Source organism: Lactuca sativa, chromosome 8 (genome assembly GCF_002870075.4).
Source record: "Lactuca sativa cultivar Salinas chromosome 8, Lsat_Salinas_v11, whole genome shotgun sequence".
NCBI lineage: Eukaryota > Viridiplantae > Streptophyta > Magnoliopsida > Asterales > Asteraceae > Lactuca > Lactuca sativa.
In genome coordinates this window covers 228,347,110-228,370,859 of record NC_056630.2, presented here as the reverse complement: position 1 = coordinate 228,370,859, position 23,750 = coordinate 228,347,110, and the positions used below count along the sequence as shown (strand labels likewise).

The window sequence follows — 23,750 nt, the reverse complement described above, 5'->3', positions numbered from 1 at the left end:
TGAGTCTCTTGTAGGGAGAGCATGATAGTTGTATATAGATCTATATTGTAATTGACACCCCACACCTTGCTGTTAGCTACAGTGGGACCTCGAGGTCTACGGGTGACAAATGTCATAACATTTCCGACGCCTGAAGAATGTCGTTTCAGGCCAACTAGGTCATAGCATGGTTATAATAACTCACAACAAGTATTAAGACAACATAGGATTTACGGGAACTTCACTAAATCAAATGAGTTTATGTCCATTTTAACTTGCATTGTTTTTACTATAAGTATGGGAAATTACTTGTACATTTCGGTCTTTGGATTTTAAGACTACCTTTCACACTTTAAGAAAAATATTGGATTTTTCTGGAACAAATACCACATTTACAAGGAAAAAGACTTTTAATACTGTATTCAAAAGCTTATGAACTCACCAACTTAATTGTTGACACTCTTTCAAAACTACTTGTATTCTCAGGAAATCAATAAACAGGTAACCAAGTGCTTTTGAGGATGGGATGTTAAGGTGTCAAACATTTCATTTTTGTCAACACAATGTAATTGATTTGGAAACATGTAAACTCATACTATGGTGTAACTTTTTCAATTATATTTATGTTGGTTATGTTTAGTTTGATCACTATTGCAATTGTTGTTATGATACTATACATGAAGTCCTCCACCCCCGGACGTTTCTGTCATCCTTGGTTTGGGGGTGTGACACTTGTTGTTGGCGTTGAGGACCATTGGGAACCTAAGTGAGGCTGCCGTTATGCCTGGCCGTTGAAGAACGAAGTCATCGCCAATGCCGACGGCCAGTTGATGTTGTTTGTTATGGACTCCGATGTCTGCCCTCATGTCCTTTCCGACTTGTAGCATATGCCGTCGTCCCATTCCTTGCGACTGTTTCCCTTCTGGCGAGATTGGTGGCCACCATGAGCATCTACTGCCACCATATCCCTTCTCCTCTTTCGTTTCTGTCGTCGCTGCTGCCCGCCTCCTTGTGTCACTTCCGCCACTCCGAGCGGATGAAAAAGTTGATGTAGCCGGACGTCGTGAGTAGTCAAGAAGAACCACCATGGCGGCTGACCATTGTGGCCGTCGCTGTCAGCACTATTTCTGCCACTAGTGCGTTGCTATCGTCGCCACCCACCATAGGTGGGTGTTGGGTTTATTTTCCGAGCAAAAAGGATGTGTGTATAGCGTAGTGTGTGTGATGTAGGGTGTGTAAGCAACCATTGGCCGGAATCTGGAAAGAAGTCACCACCACCACCGTGAGGTGGTGGCTGCCACCATATACCACCACCGGCCATCACAAGGTGGTTGTGTGTGTGTGTGTGTTATTTGAGATTGCATTGTAATATTGTAATAGAGTAGGAATAATGAAAAAGAAACTCCTAACCACCACCGTAAGGTGGTGGTTGCCGCCTCCTACCGCCACCAGCCGCCGTGTTGGGGGTGGTGTGAGTAGTTTACGTTTTGACTCGTTTGGGATACTTGGACAGAATGGGCCTAACGAAACCCTAATGGGCCCAATGAAACCCTAATTGGCCCAACGAAGCCCTAATTGACCTAAAAGCCCAACCATATGATTAATGGGTTAGTATTTGGTAGGAAACCTGTGACAACCCAAACTATTTGGACCATGCAAGGACTAAATTGTAACCCTATTACAATAAGAACCTTGAAAACCATGAGAGCATAAGTGCATGTATAAGGAAGTATACACTTTGAAAGTTGCACGTAAAGTAATCTCTTAGAAAAGTAAACAAGTTAAGAAAGACAAAGTGGGACAAATAAATTGAGAATTCAATCTACAATGCAATCAAACAATCAAACAAGGATCACATGGTGTAGACACAATAACTTGTAATTGTGTCACAGGTTGGAAACTTGAATTATAAGGACAATATATTTGGGTTTCCTATTAGCTAAGGTCATAAACACTTCCATAGGACCCACCTAAGACCACGAACTCAATCCTAGGAAGCACTTAGGCCGTGAGCACCATCAAATGAAGGAATCATGGCTGTGAACTACTTTCAATAAGCCACTTTGGCCGTAAACCACCTTAAGCCTTCAAGCATGGACCATGAACACCTTCCTAGGCCACCTTTAGGCCGTAAACCACCTTGAGTGGATCCCTTTTGGCCGTAAACCCCTTAGGGGGATTCCTTTGAGCATAAACCATAGTTTATGGTCCATTTGGATCGTGAACCTCTTCCAATTAAATGGTGTTCACGGTGGATGCAATTTGTAATGCATAGATTTCCAATGCAAAACTTGGTTATTCATGTATTACCCAACTGTAATCAAAGTAAGCATCTTATCAACCCCTTGTCCTATATTAGGGACCGTGAACCCCATTTCCTCATTCCACAACTCACATCTGCATTCTGTAAACCAACGAAAACTCTCCTAAGGCTTCATCCAAGTTCCAGGAACCATTCTCTTCATCACTTCTCCTAAGTTCTTGTAAGTGTTTTATGACTAGTAAAGGTTTCATATAATTAGCTATTTTAAAATCCAACTCACACATAAATTTATGTGTCTATAATCTTATACTAGCTAAAATTCTCAAGAGGTTCATTCAAACTCTTCAAGTGTTAGGACTTGAACTTCTCATCACCTCTCCAAAACACCCACCAAATCAATCCAAGGTGAGCTTTATACCCCTCTTTTTGATGTTTTAATGGTTTTGGGGGAGGATACAAGTCAAGGGTCTTGTGAAATTTTAGTATAATTTCTTGTTTATGCATGAATGATATGATTTATGTGCTTAAAGTAATGAACCCTATATATATATATATATATATATATATATATATATATATATATATATATATATATATATATATATATATATTGGTTCAAGAACTTGAGATTTTTAGCAAGTCTCAAGGTTTTGAACTATATATCAAAAAGTAGAAGTTAGAAACAAAAACTAATATGTTTATGAAATATAAATCATAAATTTTTATATCAATAATCATAAGGTTTTGCTCCAAAAATTGTTTAAACAAATTGTTAAACATAATATTTTGGAAATGGTTAAATTGGAATTTTAATGATATTTTGGGGATCATTTTCGGCCATATAAAATTACAAGGATTATTTTTGATTATGGGATAAAATTTGGGGAAATCATTGGACACCTAAATTTTAAAGGACCAAAAAATGAAATTTTTGGATAAACAATGGCCTTTTGAATATTTTCTCAAATGTAAGTCTAAAATGAACATTTTAGAAGAAATGGGCCATTTTCACACATTTCACCAAGTTTTGGTTACTTATGACACCTTTTTGGCAAATATGGGTCTTGCTTGATAATTTATAAAAAGAAGGGCTATTTTGCCAACGCCGATAATTTTGGGTCATATTTGATAATTATGATTCCAAGTAGTTATCCTCAATAAACGAAAACGATAGACCTAGTCAACTAGCACAATTAATGTTATTTATTAAATAACGGATGTCCTCAATTTGCTCAAAAACCACTTGGTATTCTAGTTAGACGAATCTCCAATGTACATATATATATAGATATATATATATATATATATATATATATATTATTATACGCCTAAAGTCCTGTAAACAGTTATAACCAGAGTCTCCTGGTGGGAGAGCGGGAATTTGTGTATAGATCTATACAGGGTTGACAACCTGTACATTCATTGTTCGCTACAGCTAGACCGGCCAGTCTAGGGTGACAAATGTCTTTAATCGATCTGGACGCCTGAGAAATACCAAGACAAGCCTCCGTCATATTAGTATGGTTATAACGACTCACTAGAATACGATAATGTTATTTATGTAGGGAAAACCCTACAAATAAATTGGCATATTGTGTTAACTTCCCCTATGCATGGTAGTGATGGTCCGCATTTGTTGTGTTGACCGTCCACTCAACTTGCGCGAAAATGTCCACAATCGACTATTGATTTTTCACGCCTCTCTAGTCTTAGGGTTTTAAGACCACCATTTGTATATCAGAAAATATAGGATTTTCTTAAGTAAAAGATTTTATATGATTTTGAAAACGATAGACTAAAACACACACATGTAACTATACTCAATTGGAAACAGAACTCATGATTATTTTATACAAGAAAATACAGGATTTTCTAGAGTAAACGATTTCACAATTTCGAAAGACGATAAACTAAAGTACGCACATGCAAATATACTAGATTGAAAACAAGACTTACAACTGTTTTGATAAGAAAACACTGGAATTTTCTGGATTTCTAAACTATCAGAAAGTTTTATACGAAAATGCTTATGAACTCACCAACATATTTTATGTTGACGCTTTTCAAACGACTTGTATTCTTAGGAAATCAGTAAGTAGGTTAAAGGAACGCGGATTCAGGATTATTTTGCTATAGTTTGGAAATTTATTTACTTATGTTTCTTTTGTGTAAGTTGAAGAACAAATACAATATGTAAACAATGTAAGTTTGTTATCTCAATGTATGATGTTTGGGTTTGCTATGTTTCATTTATATTCAATTGTTATGATACTGCACAATGAAGTCACCCACCTCCAGACATTTCCATCGTCTGGTCCGGGGGTGTGACAAAACCCTAATTAGGGTTTGGAAAACCCTAATGGCATAAAACCCTAATTTTTGGGAATTGATCGGGACACACACGAGAATTATTTAATAAACTTAAAATATTAAATAATAATCATTGGCAAATTAACCTAAGGCAATATTGGACTTAATGGATTAAGTCCTTAATGGGTTAAGTAAGAAACACTTAACCCTAATCGTTATTTCATGTGTTTCACTTGGGCCCTGATTTGGGCCTTCTTATTGGACCTTGGTGGTTGGACTATTGATGGGCTATCCAAATTAAATAGACCAAAATAATTGGATGAGTTTTAGGGTAAGGCCCATGTGAAGGACTTGGGCCCAATTTGGAAAATTGGGCCATTGGTGGGCCATAACTAGGCCTTTATGACTATGTGGTATTAGGTCATGGGAATACCAAGAGGTTGGACTAGAATAATTGGATGGGCCTTAAGGAAAGACCATGTAGAGGTTTGGGCCCAATTTGAAAAATTGGGCCATATGTTGGGCTTTGGCCCATTACTTGACTATTGGGCCTTTGGAGTGTGAGTTGGACCTTGGACTTGGAACCTAATTATTAATTGGGTATTGTTTGATGTTGGCAGTTCGGGAATCTGTCAACCAGCAGCTGGAGTTTCATCCGCGGGACTTTAGCAGTGACAAGTGAATTATCCTCACTATACTAAGGGGTCTAAGGCACCAAGGCCGACCCATTGGATATGATATCCTAGCAGTTGATAGTATGTTGAGTATGACTTAGTGTTGCATGCTAGTTGTTATGCCAGTTAGGTAGATATGTAGGACTACTTGTGCTGTTATGTGATTATTTGTATGCACATTAGTTGTGTTATATATTGACATATTATGTGGGATGGGTTGAGGTGATACTACTCCGTGCGGTAACCAATAAACCCGAGAGCATTACAAATAGGATTTGAGGGCCAGGTGGGGCATGCCAGACTCGTATTGTGGGCTCAGGAGCATTCCGAATATGAGCTGAGGGAGACTCGTACTATGGGCTCAGTGGCAATCCAGATAGGAGCATTCCAAATACGAGTTGAGGGAGACTTGTACTGTGGGCTTGGTGGCAATCTAGATGTGAGCATTCCAGATACGAGCTGAGGGCGACTCGTACTGTGGGCTCGGTGGCAATCCAGATGTGAGCTGTGGGCTCAGAAGGCAATCCAGACTCACATTATGGGCCCAAGGGTATTCCAGTTTGTAAAGCTGTGGACCTAGTACATGTTGTTATTGGTATATGTGTTATGTGTAGTGTATCGGTATTTTGGGGGAACTCACTTAGCCTCGAGCTTACAGTTTCAGTTTATTGTTTCAGGTACATCAGACGATCGCAGGAAGGCAAGGGCGTGATCGTACAACTCCTCACATTTTATGACTATGTTTATGGGATACTTTGACATAGAACTGTTTTGAACTTAAATTGGTAATAACTGCTAGTTTATAAATGTTTTAAAAAGTTCAAATTTGGCCTGATTTTTATGGATGTTACAAAAGTCCACCCCCCTCAACCACCCATCCTTGTTTCTCTTCCATGCCTATCCAACATCTCCTTTGGCCCTAACCTGATTTAGCTAAAACATTTTGAACATTTCACTTTTTAATACCGGTTTTTAATTTAAACCCATTTAAACATTTTTTTAGTTTAAAACCCTTTTTAACATATAGTACAATTTAAAAAAACCCATATATCCACTACAAGCTTTATATCACAAATTCAAATTCCCTTCTTCTTGATGATCATCACGAAATAATTTTTTTTATTCTTTTCATAAATCAACTCCTTTATTCAAAGTCTTTAGACCAGCAGTCCTTGGACCTGTTTGTTGTGTTTTCTATGCAACTATACACTAGACGGAAACGAAAACATTCAATAATTATCCTAAGTGTATATGCACCTTAGGATTCTATGTTTTACTATTATAGCAACGTACTTTTAAAATTGACTTATCAACCTATCAGAGAGGGATTAGAATACATACCTTAGACAAAATAAACTTGTCTTTATTGATGCTTGATTCCTTGATCTCTTGTTGCTCCTCGGAAGACTAGTACCCAATGAGAGTACCTCTAATGTTTCACACCCAAAATCCAAGAACCCTAAAACATATAAGAGAGAGGTTAAAGAGAGAGGGGGATCGGAATTTGCAGCCTTCCAGGAGGAGTATATGGATCAAGTTATGAGCTCCCCTATGCCTCTTTATATAGCTGAGCAGATGACAGGATAACCTTGATTTGAATCAATTAAATATTCAGATTTAATCAATATTCAAATCACTGCCTTATCTGTTGAATGTAACAATTCTGGAACCCTCCAAGGAGGCTCCCAAACCGTCCACGTAGAAGGGGTTCTAGAATGTCCCTTTGTTCAACTATTGAACAATTAACATTCAATCTTTGTACCTCAAGTTAATCCTAAATTAATTCCAAATTAATTTGAGCTAGTTATTAATTAAATTAGACAAAACTTCAAAAATCGTCATTGTGGTTTCCGAAAATATCAAGTTTAGTCCTTAAGTTCAAAAAACCTCACAGATGGTCCCTGTGGTTTCAAAACTTTTAACAATTGGTTCTTCTGCCTAACTCTGTCAACTTTCTACCGTTAAGTGAGGGGCATTTTCATCATTTCAATACAAGGGACCATTTATGAGGTTTTCTCTATTTAAAAAAAAAGAAAAAAATATAATTATTTAATTAAAGGGCCCTACCCTCTCTCTCTCTCTCTCTCTCTCTCTCTCTCTCTCTCTCTCCACCGTATACCCCCACCTCCTTCTCCTTTTTCTTTTTACCCAAGATGAACACTTCATCTTCTTTGTCTCTTCCTTCTTAATCAAAATTCCACATCTACCCACCAATCAATTATATTCGATGCTAGTAATACCAACAAACCCGGATTTCACGAACTCAATCTGGGTTCCGCTGTTTCCCCCTTATGACCTGGACCAGTGCTAATCGACCCACCATCTTCTCCATACGACGACGGTATGTGGTGGCTATGTATGGCGGCTGTGGCGGCATTGTGCAGCAGCGCTGCTCTGGGGATTCTGCTAGTTCTTTTCTGCCTAATCTCGACGAGAAAGATGAGCGGGGGGAGGGGAGAATCCTGCTGGTGGTCGGTCGACACTTACGGTAGCGGGGATTGGTGTTGCTCGTCGAAACAGAGAGAAAGACGAGGTAGCAACCGGTGTTTCTTGGCGGAGGTGATGGCAAGTGGATGCTAGAATGGAGGCAATAGGTGGAAGGAAGCAGTGGTGTCGGGGTGTTTGATGATGGTGGGTCATGACAGGAGGAGGCGGAGAGGCTGCCACAGACGGCTATGGTGGCCCTCTTCGTTGGTGGAGTGAGAACCAGATAGAGGGAGTGAGTTTGGAGATGAAAAGGAGGTCGAGGGAAGAGATTCAGACGGCAGCAGTTGTGGCGGTGGTTGGGAATGGGAAAGTGGAGTCAATTTCTCCAATGTTGGGCTTGTTGAAAGTCAGAGGAGTACAAACTAACCATCACATTATGCTTTGATGCATCTCTTAGACCCACGAGAGAGAGAGAGAGGGTGGGGCCCTTTAATTAAATAATTATATATATATATATATATATATATATATATATATATATATATATATATATATATATTTTTAAATAGAGAAAATCTCATAAATGGTCCCTGTGTATTGAAATGACGAAAATGCCCCTCACTTAACGGTAGAAAGCTGACGGAGTTAGGCGGAAGGACCATTTGTTAAAAGTTTTGAAACCATAGGGAACATCTGTGAGGTTTTTTGAACTTAGGGACTAAACTTGATATTTTTGGAAACCACAGGGCCATTTTTGAAGTTTTGTCATTAAATTATTAAACATATAATAAATTAATAATCCTTTTCCTCAATCTCCTACTAGCATTTCTAGCTATTTTTGCTTTTAAGGGCAGCCCTAAAAGGGCTTTGCTATTATTCCCAAAGTTACACCAATTAGTTATAATATTGGACACCTATTTCGAACACTGCTGTCTTTAGATAAAAGGTCCCTGCTCAATAGGAAAAAACCATCAGACCTTTCTCAACAGGGTTGAATTCAGATTTAGTTGTGATAGTTGGAAACTTATATGAAGACTCCAAAGTATTGATGTGAATACCATATTAATGTGAAGGTTTATACTTTTGAGACCGACGTAGTTGGTACAACATATTATGCTTATTTGATATAAGGTTATAATGTGGGCTCAAGATGGTGCTCCTCACTGAAGTTGTATGTTAGTGCGAGTTGTTTGTTAGTTCTTATCACATGTGTATGCCTACATATTAATAATGATTGGTCATTATGCTACACTTTTTTGTATGTGTAAGTATAGGTGTAGTTTATACTATCGAGTACGAGATGTAATTATTTGTGCTCATAATCTATCAAATAATTAAGCCTTTTAATTTATACTCCAACTTGTGATCAATCAAATAGATAAAAAGGTTACTTACATAATTTTTCGAATCTTTCATTTTGCATTCTATGATTTGTCATCTTCTTAATTCGATCTAACAAGTGATATGAGAGCAGGGTTGCTAAATCTTTGGGGGAATTTAATGTATGTTTTATTTCTAGATTTGAATTTGTTCTCACATATGTTATTTATTTCAATAAGTCAATTAGAAATTTTGTTTATGTTTTCAACAATCACGAAGGATTATAAAACTTCAACTTTGGTCAATTACACAAATATAGTTAGATGGGCCATTAGATCCCCAATGTTGCAACCTTAATGTTACAATCAGTGGACATATCGTATGGAATATTACCTAACTGGTTTAGATGAAGATCTTTAGCATTAAATCGAAGAATGCCCCTTCACTTTAAATATTCAAAACAGATTTGATGTTGTGGTTGAAGTTGAAGTAGTTTTAACTGCAAACAAAAAGAAGACCGTGGATGATAAAAGGTGTATGCATGAACTTTGTGAAGGGTTTTACACACAAGAACTTTCCTATGTGCTCATACAAACCCTAATGCTTGGATCTAGGTTTCTCTATTATACATGCATTGTATCCAAGACTTACAAACCCTAATCTAGCATACATATTTCAAAAATATCAAGATATACCAGATCTAGATGTTTACCTCTTGAACAATCTTGGATCTTCTTCTTCTTGGAGCTTAGAGTCACAAGTATAACTCCTCTAATGGCTTACAAACACCACACAAGAAAGAAGGCAATTATGAGAGAGGGATGAGATGTAAAAATCGGCCCTGGGGTTTTCTTGGAATCAACTGGCTGAAAATTGCATGTAAGGGTCTCTATTTATACTGTAGGCTGCTAGGGTTTCAGTCAAAACCCTAACAGACAACTTAATCACCAAGAAGCCCATGGGACTTTCTGGAATAAGGCATATGGACGAAATTATGATGGACTTTCATCATAATTTCGTTCACCCTTTAATCCATTAGGTTTCCCCAGCCCAAAAACCAACTATCACATATTTGACAGTTTAAGTCCCTATATTTAATTAATCTCTTTTAGCCATCAAATTAATTCCTAATTAATTTATGACTAATATTAATTAAATATTATGATTTCCCTTTTAATATATTAATCATATAATATATTAACAAATCATAATTTCCTCTCTCTCCATAAATTACCTAGTCAAGTTACTTTGGTGAAGGCAACCCAAAAGGACCATGCACAACCGGGTCAAGTACATACCAAATATAGTTATGGGCTTAGACACTAATACAACAGTCTCCCACTTGGATAAGTCTGATAACTATATCTCACATATGACTTCAGGATCCGGTTAGCAATCGTAGCTCTTATACGCTCCTGTCAACTCTGATAAAAAAATCTTGTCCTTTAGATAAGGGATCGTATAATCCTCTGTTCTAGATATCATGCTAACAATCACATGGATCATAGTCATACTTATTGTTCAGCACGTTGTTCCTCGATATCTGATTTGTTTTACATAGAACTTAGTTGAGCACATCAACTTTGTCCTGACCGGGCCCGACATATAAGTCAAACCAAATCATCAAGTTGCTAGATATCGCTTTTATCCTCTTGGAATAAAAGGAACAAATAAACTTCGACTCATATGCTCTTATTATTCACTGGCTAAATCATACACAACAATATGTTTTATAACATCAAGTTACTGATGCGTTTACGCATTATCAATGCACAACCAACCAATAAATAATAACCATATCTCTAGGTTTAAAGATTATATGATATTATCGTCTTGCGATCACTCATGACAAATTCCATGAAGTGATACCAGCAAGCGTGAGTTTATTCCAATGCTCAAATCACAATTCATAAGCACTCATGAACTTTGCAGCAAACCTTTGCCATGCCTAAAACCTTCTTGACAATCTACAAACAAATTCATGACAATCTTCTTTCATATCTACTTCCAACATATGAGCGACTGTGGACTGTTTGAATAATCTTATTATTCAGGAAGTCAAAACATGCAAAATTGAAACAATAGATAAATAATCAACACAAGATAGTAGCTTTACTCATAAATAATACACCTTTATTTATTCATCAAATGTCAAGTACAAATTATCTATTACATGTTTCCTATTTATCTAATCTAAACTTATATCGTCCTTCAGCCCTATGCTCCTCGCATGCCGCAAGTGCTTAACCCTACTCGGTCCCTTTGTAAAGGGATCTGCTAGGTTATCTTCTGACGATACCCTCTTCACCACGAGGAGTCCTTCTTCTACCCGATGTCTAATGAAGTGATATTTCCTGTCGATATGTCTGGATCTTCCATGACCCCTTGGTTCCTTGGTCAAGGCAACTGCATCTTCATTATCACGGAAAATCTCCATATGCTCCTTTATGGATGAAACAACTCCAATGTCTCCAATGAAGTTCTTCAACCATATTTCCTCCTTTGATGCTTCACTTGCCGCAATGTATTTTGATTCACACGTTGAATCAACTACCGTCTCTTGCTTGGAACTTTTCTAGGTCACTGCTCCTCCGTTAAGGGTAAAGATCCAGCCAAACTACGATCGGTAATTATCCCGATCCGTCTGAAAACTAGCGTCAATGTACGCTCGTACCCTTAAGTCATCACTCCCACCGAGGACTAGAAACGATTCCTTGGTCCTCCGAAGGTACTTAAGAATGTTCTTAACTACAGTCCAATGAGCTCTACCAGGGTTTCCCTGATATCTGCTGACCATGCTTAAAACGAAGGCCACATCAGGGTGAGTACAAGTCATAGCGTACATGATTGAGCCAACTGCGGAAGCGTAATGTACTCGGCTCATCTCAGCTATCTCTGCCTCTTTACTCGGGCTCTGAGTCTTACTCAGCTTGGTATTGCTTTGGATTGGTAACTCCATTTTCTTGGAATTTTCCATAGTAAAACGCTTTAGTACCTTATCAAAGTATGTATCCTGACTGAGTCCTATCAGTCTCTTACTCCTGTCTCTTACTATCCTTATTCTCAGAATATACACAGCTTCTCCGAGGTCCTTCATAGCGAAGCACTTCCCAAGCCATGACTTGACTTCCTGCAAGGTTGGGATGTTGTTTCCTATGAGTAGTATGTTATCGACATACAATACAAGGAAGCTTACTATACTCCCACTGGCTTTGACATATACACATGACTCATCTTCGCTTCGCAGAAAGCCAAAATCTTTGACCTTCTCATCGAAACAAAGATTCCATCTGCGAGACGCTTGCTTCAATCCATAAATGGATTTCTCAAGCTTACACACTCTATTGGGGTGCTTCGCATCGAAAAAACCCTCTGGCTGATTCATGTAAACATCCTCAGCCAACTTCCCATTAAGGAAAGTTGTTTTAACGTGGATCTGCCATATTTCATAGTCATGAAACGCAGCTATTGTGAGCATTACCCTAATAGACTTTATTTTGGCGACTGGTGAAAAGGTCTCATCATAGTCAACACCTGGAGTTTGAGTAAATCCCTTCGCAACCAATCGTGCTTTATAAGTGTGTACTTTCCCATCCATGTTTGTCTTCTTCTTGAAGATCCACTTGTACCCGATCGTATTAACAATCTGGTACATTATCAACCAAATTCCAAACTTGGTTGTCATACATAGACTGAATCTCACTGTCCATTGCCTCTTTCCATTTAGCAGACTCCGTGCCTGCCATGGCTTCCTTGTAGCTGCTAGGTTCGTCCAAATTTACTAGTGTACTATGACTAATAAATGTATCCCTTTCAGTAGTAATATGGAATCCATACAACTGGGGTGGAACACTAGCCCTACTGGAACGTCTAAGAGAGGAGGACTCGTCAATAGGTTCAACATGAGTTTCCTCCTCAGGTTGATCGCCAGTGTTAGAGGTTCCTTCATCGCTCGATTCTTGAAGCTCTTCAAGATCGATTTGCCTCCCACTGTCCCCTTGGCTTATGAGTTCTCTCTCTCAGAAAACCCCTCTCCTTGCAACGAATACAACATTGTCACTCGGTCTATAGAAGAGATAGCCAAAAGACGTTTGCGGGTAGCCGATGAAAATACATCGCTCACTATGAGGTTCAAGCTTGTCGTGAGTCTCTCGTCTTACGAAAGCCTCGCAACCCCAAACCTTGATATGTGCCAACAAGGGAGCTTTCCCTGTCCACATATCGTGAGGTGTTTTGGCAACCTTCTTTGTGGGAACTAGGTTAAGGATGAGGGCGACAGTCTCTAAGGCATACCCCCAAAAATATATTGGTAACGAAGCCCGACTCCTCATAGAACGAACCATGTCCAACAAAGTTCGATTACGTCTCTCAGCCACACCATTCAATTGTGGCGTCCTCGGAGGCGTCAATTGCGAAACAATTCTGCATTCCTTCAGATAGTCGTGAAACTCAAGACTTAGGTACTCTCCTCTTCGATCAGATCGAAGCATCTTGATTTTCCTGGCCAGCTGATTCTCCACTTCATTCTTAAACTCTTTGAACTTTTCAAAGATTTTTGACTTGTGTTGGATTAAGTAGATATAACCATATCTGCTATAATCATCCGTAAAAGTCACGTAGAAGCGACACTCATCCCTTGGGGTGGATCTAAAGGGCCCACATACATCTGTGTGTATGAGATCCATTAGACCTTCACCCCTTGCATAAGTGCCAGTAAAGGGTGACCTGTTCATCTTCCCAAGTAAACAAGACTCACACATGTCATCGTCCCTAAGGTCGAATGACTCCAACACTCCATCCTTTTGGAGTTGGGCTATGCGTTTCTTGTTGACATGGCCAAGGCGACAATTCCACAAGCATGCTTTGTCCAAACTATTGAACGCATCAATACTCAACATATCATTTCCTAAGTTGTCTAAAACCAACACAGATTCATATATTCCATTACAAGGTAGTGCATTAAAATAGAAAAAACATCAAGATAGAATGATTACTATTGTCAAATGAATATCGAAACCCTTGTCTATATAATCCATGAAAAGAAATGATGTTCCTTGGCATATCTGGCGAATAACAACAATTATTTAAATCAAACCCTAACCCATTACTCAACACTAAGGAATAAACTCCGATCTTGGTAACTGGCGACGATCTTCTTTTTTTCATGACCAAGTTTATCCTTCCATGCTCCACTTCCCTACTTTCTCTTAGGCCTTGAAAATTAGAACAAATGTGGAAGCCACATCCAGTATCAAGAACCCATGAAGTAGAAAGTGATGAGTTATTAGATTTAAATGAATACATACCTACAAAGGTGGGCTTTATCTTCCCATCCTTAATATCTTGCATATATTTAGGGCAACTTCGTTTCCAGTGGCCCTTCTTATGGCAGTAAAAGCACTCTGCATCCTTTGGGACAAAAGATGGTTTAGCGGAACCAACTTTGGTCCCACTAGAAGAGGAACCATCTTGGGGCTTTCCCTTTTGGTGGCTCTTAGAAGGAGCCTTCCTCTTCTTACCCTTTCCTTGCCCAATTGCCAATACAGGGGTCGATTAAGTAGGAGTAGATGTAATGGATTTATCCTTTAGGTTGCACTCAACAGTCCTCAACAACCCTTGAAGCTTGCTCAAAGCGACCTCTTCTTTGTTCATGTGGTAGGTCATTCTGAACTGGTTGTAGCACGGAGGCAAGGAGTGGAGGATGATGTTGATAGCCAAATCCTCATCAAAGTTAACATTTAACTTAAGAAGACGATCAACATACCTTTGCATCTTCTACAGATGCGAGGTTAGGGATTCTCCACTCCCCATCCTAGCGGTGATCATGTTAGTGATGATCTCATAGCGCTCTTGCCTCGCGCTTTGGTGATACCTATCCATTAAATCTTGATGCATCTCGAATGGATACATGTCCTCGTAGGACTTTTGGAGTTCTGCATTCATAGTCGCGAGCATGATGCAATGAACCTTCGTAGCATCACGTTCATGTGCCTCAAAGGTAGGGATTTCTTCAGCAGTGGCAGTTTCTGGATTGATATTTTCAAGCTTCTCGTCGAGTACATATTCTTTGTCCTCATAGCGAGTGATCATTCGAATGTTTCGGATCCACTCGTTGAAGTTGTTGTCATTAAAGATCACTTTCCCACATAAACCCATGAGTGAGAATCCACCAGTAGCTGCAGGAGTGTTGTTGTTGTTTGCGTTAGACATCTGAAAATAGAAAAGGACAAGTTTGATTAGAATGAATCCCCAATTAATCACCCAAATGAGAAATTAGGGCTAGGATCCAACAACATTATATACAACTTAGAAAAGGGATGTCGTAATCTAAAAGCAAATAACTTGAAGGTAAGTGAATGACGATTCACTAATTTTCCACCATGAAAAACTAAAGAAAATTATGTTTTAAATGTTTTGAAAACTCCTAGATCTTTGAGATTCATTGAACTTTTCAATGGCATGTTTAAATCTTGATATGCCCTTCAAGTTTGTGACTGGGATACCGAGGATCACAAACAAGGTGTGAATAACCATGCGAATCAACATGGTGCACTCAATGTCACTATCACCTAATCAATGTGCCAGTTAGTCACACACGCCCCATTGATCTATGATAAATATCGAGCCACCCTTCGCCACCAATGTCAACCCTAAATTAGTGTGTCGGTTAACCACACACGCTCCACTAACGTTTGACAAGGGTATGAAGTGTAATTCCATGGAATAGCATCATTTTGACATTTTACCCTAAAGTAACTAAGATTGGGAATTTGAAAAACATTTAGTTACTTGTAATATTCATTATACTTATACCGAGGAATTAAATGCCCTATCCAATCCGTTTGACTAACGACCCTCCACCAATCAAGGAAGCGGTGGGTGAGAGTGGACACCCATTAAGTGCCATTTTATAGGCAATAACCTTATACCCCCCTTATAGACCGACTTCGTGAATGAGGCGTACTAGCGATAAGAGTAGCTTATTCTTATATATATATATATATATATATATATATATATATATATATATATATATATATATATATATATATATATATATATATATATATATATATATATATATATATATATATATATTAATCTTATAATAAATAAAGTATAATGTTGAATTTTAAACTTGTAAAATTCTAAGGGTTTGAAATTTAAATAATTCAAAATTAAACTTTTAATAAAAAATTTAAATTCCAAACCTTGAGGGGCGAGTTTTTGAACTTTTCAAAACATAAAGGATCAAATAACAAATAATATAAATTAAACAATTAATTTGGTGATTATCTATATTTGACCTAATCCAATTTCATGCAAGATAATAGATCAATTAATTCAACTAATCAAATTTTATCATATAAAGAATTTATTATTTAACTAATTGGTAATTATCTTTTTTTTTTGGTAAGGATAATCTCATAATAATAATAAAATTTAGATTTTATCATACAAAAACAGTTTTGGCAGTTATCCTTAAGAAAAACAACATAAAATCCCGAAAATCTTTCTGTCTGACAGCTAAACTCGTTGAGTCCACATTGGAACTCGTCGAGTTCATCAGGCAGTTAGCAAAAGAAAAAAAAACGATTTCAAAGCTTGAACAAATAAACAAGGCATCAATACAATAGAAACAAAACATAGCTCTGATACCACATATGAGTTTTACACACAAGAACTTTCCTATGTGCTCATGCAAACCCTAATGGTTGGTTCTAGGTTTCTCTATTGACATGCATTGTATCCAAGACTTACAAACCCTAATCTAGCATACATATTTCGAAAATATCAAGATATACCAGATCTAGATGTTTACCTCTTGAACAATCTTGGATCTTCTTCTTCTTGGAGCTTAGAGTCACAACTGTAACTCCTCTAATGGCTTACAAACACCACACAAGCAAGAAGGCAATTATGAGAGAGGGATGAGATTCAAAAATCGGCCCTAAGGTTTTCTTGGAATCAAGTGGCTGAAAATTGCATGTAAGGGTCTCTATTTATACTGTAGGATGCTAGGGTTTTAGTCAAAACCCTAACAGACAGCTTAATCACCAAGCAGCCCATGGAACCTTCTGGAATAAGGCCTATGGAAGAAATTATGATGAACTTTCATCATAATTTTGTTCACCCTTTAATCCATTAGGTTTCCCCAGCTTAAAAACCAACTATCACACATTTGACAGTTTAAGTCCCTATATTTAATTAATCTCTTTTAACCACCAAATTAATTTATAATTAATTTATGACTAATATTAATTAAATAATATGATTTCCCTTTTAATATATTAATCATATAATATATTAACAAATCATAATTTCCTCTCTCTCCATAAATTACCTTGTCAAGTTGCTTTGGTGAAGGCAACCCAAAAAGACCATGCACAACCGGGTCAAGTACATACCAAATATAGTTACGAGCTTAGACACTAATCTAACACTTTGTTGTGGACTTCCGTCAAATGTGGACTCTCATGATATGCGAGAATATAGTGGGATGGGACGTAGACTTAGACTATCCCATATACCCTTCACAAAGGACGTCCGTGGCAACAATGACAACCCACCACAACCGTGCACACCATTCTGTGTATGTCGTGGTGGTTTTGGCATTGTGAATTGTGGTTACCACCACAATGTAGGACGACCAATCATCTTTCTTATATTCTCTCTTCTATACTCTCTTTTCCTACAAGTGTTTGTTGTTTGTGATATGTACACTAAAGTTGGTTTAGAAAAAATGATGATGAGGTGGAAGGAGATAAAGGCCAAGGTGAAAGGAAACTACGGCCATGGCCATGGTACCCATACTAGATATTTTTTTGAATGGCTAACAATTCTTAGCAAAAAAAGGCCTAAGCAAAGAGCTCAAACAATTACTAGAAAATAAAATAGGAAACATACACGAGTTAAACTAGTCATTTTTGCTAAGATTTGATATATCATTAATCTAACTGAACATGAAAATATTAATGTCATCCACTATTTTCATGATTGCTTACCGTTTAATCTCGAAGACAATGTCATCCCGAGCCTTCTATATAAACCATAAAGTTGTGTACACAAGAGAGAGTCTCAATTTCTTAATTTTAACTCCACCCATGCACGAATTTACTATAACAACCAACTCCGAACAAGTGAAAGGCTCCCGAAGGAGAATAGAAGACCACTCTAACAACCAATTCCACAAAGAAAGTATGATCCATGTCTTCCTCCATGGAGTGATAAAAAGGACATAAAATCAAATTCATCACAATCCCTCTCTTTAATAAGTTTGCATAAGTTGTTATTCTATTATTTAACCACCGCCACACAAAACAATTGATATTTAAGAGAGTAAATTTCTGAAATCGTCCCTATGGTTTGGTCAAAATTATACGTTTGATCCCTAACTTTTTTTTTTTTTTTGCAAACAGATTGTCCCTATGGTTTAATTTTATTGTGTTTTTTGTATCTATGGTTTGGTCAAAATTGCACGTTTGTCTCTAACTTTATGTATGTAACGGACGAAAAACGCAACAAAATCAAACCACAGGGACGATCCGGGTGAAAAAAAAGGTTAGGGACCAAACGTGCAATTTTGATTAAACCATAGGAACAATTCGAGTAATTTACTCTATTTAAGGGGACCCATTTGATCAAACTAAACACAATTACATCGACTCTTGAATCTGCTATAATATTTCTAACATCTTTCACCGAGAAAGAGCCACCACTTTCGCCTACTTACTGCCACATATCACACCTACTTGCAAATCCAATAGATTCTGTAAAACAAAAAATTAATCAGCATCTCTCTCTCTCTCTCTCTCTCTCTCTCTCTAAAGTTGTCTTGCCCAATTCTAGCACCACCGCGAGTCCAAAACAACTCCATCAACAAAATTTTCCATATTACCAAATAGTCATTGTTTGTCTCAATTCCATATAAGTTTGGACAATCTTTTGAAGTCACGTCTCCAACATCAAATGTCTTTCCAAAAAAATATTCTATCGCAAAGACCCACCACTCTTTTAAATAGATCAACGAAAAGTTACACCTTCATCATCCAACTCCATATCTATCTCAGAGATATTTGACCACTTGTTTTATAGATTTCTTTGCAAAGTTTTACCCATTAATATCATTAATAAGTTTGAGATTATGAATAAAATGTATACAAGAGCACCAAAAGGAGTCATACCCGCTTGCCACCACCACTTGGCAAGAGCCAAGTTGGCCGAGCTAGATGATCTCACCGGATTAGCTTTACAACATTCTATAGGGGCTGAAATTGATATAAGCTAAAAGTTTAGGGCGTAGGAGTAAAATACAAGAAAGATGCTTCTTGGGAAAATCCATTCAAACTTCAAAGAGACACCATGGCAAAGAGGATCCTTCTGTCATGTTTACCGCAATCTCAGCTAAAGCTTCGATGGTCTACGCGTGTCTCGTCATTGATGATTTCAGTCAAACGGTCCATTCGTGGCGGCTATGTTATCTCCTTCAAAACTATCATCGTCTCAGATTCTCTGAACCATCAGAATCCCAGCAAAGAAAATGACAGACCGATACTTTAAGAATTTCATGTCAGATTTTGTTCAGGAGAAAGCAACAGTACCAGGAATCGACGAAGATAAGCAAGAAGATTCTTTGTTGAAGCTTCTTGCTTTGCCTTACCCCACTCTCTCCGAGAAACTCAAACGCGCCGCTTTAGATCTCAAAGAAACAGTAATTCCTCTCTCTCTCTCTCTCTCTCTCTCATTATGTTTGTATGCTTAATTTTGAAGAATTTGATGAACAATGCGAGTAAAACTGGTAAGCTCACCAGGTGTTTGTGAAAATGCCTCACAGATAGTGGTGAAGACATGGGGCTTTACAGGGCAAGATATCAAAGACTTTTCCCTATATCGAGGCTCTCTTGGAACTGCTTTCTTGCTTTTGAAATCCTATCAAGTTACCAACAACAAAAACGATCTTGATCTCGCTTCTGAGATTATCAAAGCTTGCGATTCCTCTTCTTCCAGTTCCAGGTTCGCTACTGTATCATGATTATGACCCATTTACGTCCACTTTCCTCGCATCTAGCATCAAAAATCTCACTCAAAAATTCAACTTTTTGACCTTAATCAACAATATTTCACCCTTGTTAGAAGCTAAAATGGGTATATAATGACACCAACTTTGTAGGGTTGTCTCTTTTTTATTAGGACGCGCTGGAGTTTGTGCACTCGGTGCTGTTGTCGCAAAGCACCAAGGCAATGAGGAAATGGTTGATTACTATTTAACCCAATTTAAAGAGGTGAAAATATTTGATTTCAATTTCTTCCCAAACGATATACATATATGTAATAACTTATATAATAATATGACAGATCAAGTTAAGTGAAGATGTATTAGATGAAGTAATATTTGGTAGAGCTGGATACTTATCAGCATGTCTCTTTCTTAACAAAAACTTAGGCCATGAAACAATTCCATCTTCCCATACTGTAAGTTTGCCATTCTCAATTGCTTTAACTTTTTCATTTTCGAATACTGACAATTTATTAAATCAAAAGGGTGTAGTTATCGATAAGATGATTGAGAATGGAAGAAAATTGGGTTCAAAGGGAAAATGCCCTTTGATGTTTGAGTATAAAGGTGAGAGGCAGTGGGGAGTTGCACATGGGTTAGCTGGGATCTTGAATGTCTTAATGCATTTTGAACTTAAATCGGATGTGGTTTTGGATGTGAAGGAGACTCTTAAGTATATGATTAAGAATCGTTTTCCAAGTGGAAATTACCCAAAACAAGAAGATATGAAAAGTGATCTTCTTGTTTATTGGTGTCATGGAGCATCTGGAGTTGCCCTCACACTAGTTAAAGCAGCCGAGGTAACAAAAATATTAAATAAATAGTAACCATTCTTGTGAGATTTTGTATCGTTATCTTCTTTTTTAATGAAAATTTGTTGTTTTTGACCTTTAGTGATGATTTGGCACTAACAGCTGACAGTTTGACATGACTCAACTGTTGTTGACATGACATGACAAGACATGCCAGACTTATTAAAACATCTTTATTAAAAAGTAACCGAGTTTCAACTTTATTCCATCGTTGAAAAGTTAAAAAGTTTCAACATTTTCACAATGTTACAACAAAAGTGAAACTTGGTTACTAATTAATGAAACTGTTCCAATATATAACTTGTCATTTCATGATGAAATAAGAAACAAGTTTTAGCTATTGCCACTTCATCACTAACATTTCAAAGTTAATAAAAATTGAACAAAAAGATGCAATATTTCACCAATACTGAAATTTGAATCGTTAATTTTTGAAAAAGGTACCGAAGTGGAAAACGTATGTAACTTAGTTACTATTAAGTGACATTGCCCCTACTAAAAAACTTAGGGCTAAATTCAAGAAATAGCAAACACACTTTCATTTATTTGTGTATTATAGATACTACTTTCATAACTTTCTTATTACAACATTATACTTTTAATTATCTTTTTCATATTAATATTAAGGTATTATACTTTCAAAAAACTACTCAATTATAGCACTACAATTTCATTTTTTTTTTTCTTACGACAACGTTAAAGTTTCGAAAAATCTACTCGATTATAGCAGTGAAAATTGCTTTCTATTTGGTCGACATTGCTATAATTGGATAATAGATTTCCAAACTACAATGTTGTAACAAAGAGAAATGAAAGTAGATGCTATTTCTTACATTTAACCTTAAAACTTAATAATTAGGTTTTTGAAGATAAAGAATTTCTTGAAGCGGCAATCGATGCATCCAAAGTCGTGTGGGACCGTGGGTTACTAAAAAAAGTCGGAATTTGTCATGGGATAAGTGGGAATGCGTACGTGTTCCTCTCTCTTTATAAAATGACAGGAAGCGTGGAGTTTTTACACAAGGCGAAGGCGTTTGCGTGTTTTTTACTTGATAAATCTCACAAACTCATATCGGAAGGCGAAATGCATGGAGGTGATAATCCATACTCCTTGTTTGAAGGAATTGGAGGCATGGCCTATCTCTTCCTTGATATGACCGATCCGACTAATGCTAAATTCCCTACACATGAAGTTTGAAAAATGTTGTACTTCGTATAGATGGTGTAGTTTATGTGGGTTTAATAAAATAGTTTTGCATTTATGTAGTGTTAAATACGAGAAATAACAATGTATTTTTATTTTTATTTATCTGTGTATTATAGTATCTTATTTTTATTTGTCTGCAAATGGTTATTTTTCTAGCGTCTTGTCAGATGTGAGATGTAAATCAGATATACAACACAATATCCTCTAGGTCATTGGCATAGATCACAAGGAGACAAATACCGGTAGAGGTATTTTCATAAATATTTACAAATTTTGATGATATAATTTAAAATAAGAAGAAATTATTAATTTAATGGTGAATTTCTTTATTCCTTGTAACATTTGTCAATTGAATGTTACAATAAACGAATTTCATGTAATTATATATAAGTACTATGTTCTTATATACTAGTTCAATATTATAATGTGTGTATTGCACTTACACTTCACGTTCTTTCCTCTAACCAAATAAATAGGGACCTTGATGTACAAACCTACGTATGGCCATACACATGCACAAAGGGCCTAAAACAATGGAGCCAATACTCCACTGCCAACCAAAATCAAAATTTCCGGCCACCCATCACTAAAAGCACAAAACTCCATCTAACTTTTCACATTTTGATTCATAATCACCACAACCACCACCACCACCACCATGGGCGTAGTTAGCGAGGGAAAAGGCTATAGTGGTTTTGTCCGATGCATGTGCTGGTGTTGCTGTCTCCTCTTACTTGTAATCATCATCTCCGGTGGCTTTGCGTATTACATCTACTCCGCTGAGGACCCTAAGCCACCGGTATATGACATCCAGTCATTCACTGTCAACACCCTCGACCTTGAAGACGATTCAACTCTCAAAACGGAGTTTGTGGTTATCTTTAAGATCGAAAATCCGAATGAAAAAATCGGATTCGTATATGGGAAAAAGAACAACATATCTTTACTTTTTGATGATGAGATCATATCATGTGGACAGCTGCCTGCTTACAAGCAAGGTCCTGCCAACACGACAGTACTAGAAGTCACGTTGGCAGGAACAAGCCCAGATGAATCAAGCACCTATCAAGATATTGTGCAAAATGGTAAAGAAAAAGGAGTAGGGATGGAATTTGTAGTGAAAATGTCGGTGCCGATGAAATTTTATGTGGGTAATGTGGGTGATGTTGCTCGCAAGGAAGTTATTGCATCGATTTCGTGTGGTTTGGTTATGAAAAATTTGGTGAGTGGTAAGACCGCAACGATTTTGGAAAAGGAGTGCGAAGAGCTCGTTAAATTTTAGATGATGCAAAATGTTTTCATGGTTGGGGGAGCAAAAAAGAGATCCAATGGTTTGCTTGTATATCACATCGGTAAGATGTGATTTGGTATGTGAAACGCTAATAAACGAGATGCAATAAGGTACCCACGATTGGGTGCAAGTTGGATGGATGTGTAGTCAAATATCATCAAGTTCAAATGATTTTTGACGGTATCTATTTGGAAAAAAAAGTTTTGAACAAGGTCATCATTGGATAAACGTAGAAATAAACACAATTGTCATGCATCATTGTTCTTTGACTTTGTAGGACAAGAAATATAAACCAATTTAAATCATGATTTTGTGCTTGTATATTTCTCTTTTATTAATTAGATACTTAATAGTTTTACTATGTCATATTTCATCCGGTCGTAAGGGTGACAACTGATGACACGACATGAC

At 37.2% G+C, this 23,750-nt stretch overlaps 2 protein-coding genes across 2 annotated transcripts; both read left to right on the top strand.

Annotated features, from left to right (window-relative positions):
• The first annotated feature begins 19,203 nt into the window (after positions 1 to 19,203).
• Positions 19,204 to 22,179, top strand: LOC111882381 (lanC-like protein GCL2). The gene is made up of 6 exons (XM_023878741.3): positions 19,204 to 19,684; positions 19,808 to 19,986; positions 20,144 to 20,255; positions 20,329 to 20,445; positions 20,515 to 20,829; positions 21,701 to 22,179. The coding sequence occupies exons 1-6, from the start codon at positions 19,514 to 19,516 to the stop codon at positions 22,037 to 22,039; spliced, it is 1,233 nt and encodes a 410-aa protein (XP_023734509.1). The 5' UTR covers positions 19,204 to 19,513; the 3' UTR covers positions 22,040 to 22,179.
• A 527-nt stretch (positions 22,180 to 22,706) lies between these two features.
• On the top strand, positions 22,707 to 23,330 carry LOC111882375 (NDR1/HIN1-like protein 6). Its single transcript, XM_023878732.1, has one exon. It carries the CDS (start codon positions 22,707 to 22,709, stop codon positions 23,328 to 23,330), a length of 624 nt encoding a protein of 207 aa, XP_023734500.1.
• Positions 23,331 to 23,750: the final 420 nt, after the last annotated feature.

Excerpts from the sequence above, each read along its gene's own strand:
- LOC111882381 (XM_023878741.3), top strand. The coding sequence starts at position 19,514 with ATGACAGACCGATACTTTAAGAATTTCATGTCAGATTTTGTTCAGGAG. Across the intron at positions 19,685-19,807 it reads CTTTAGATCTCAAAGAAACA|ATAGTGGTGAAGACATGGGG; the intron begins GTAATTCCTCTC and ends AATGCCTCACAG. Across the intron at positions 20,446-20,514 it reads CAATTCCATCTTCCCATACT|GGTGTAGTTATCGATAAGAT; the intron begins GTAAGTTTGCCA and ends TTAAATCAAAAG.
- LOC111882375 (XM_023878732.1), top strand. The coding sequence starts at position 22,707 with ATGGGCGTAGTTAGCGAGGGAAAAGGCTATAGTGGTTTTGTCCGATGC.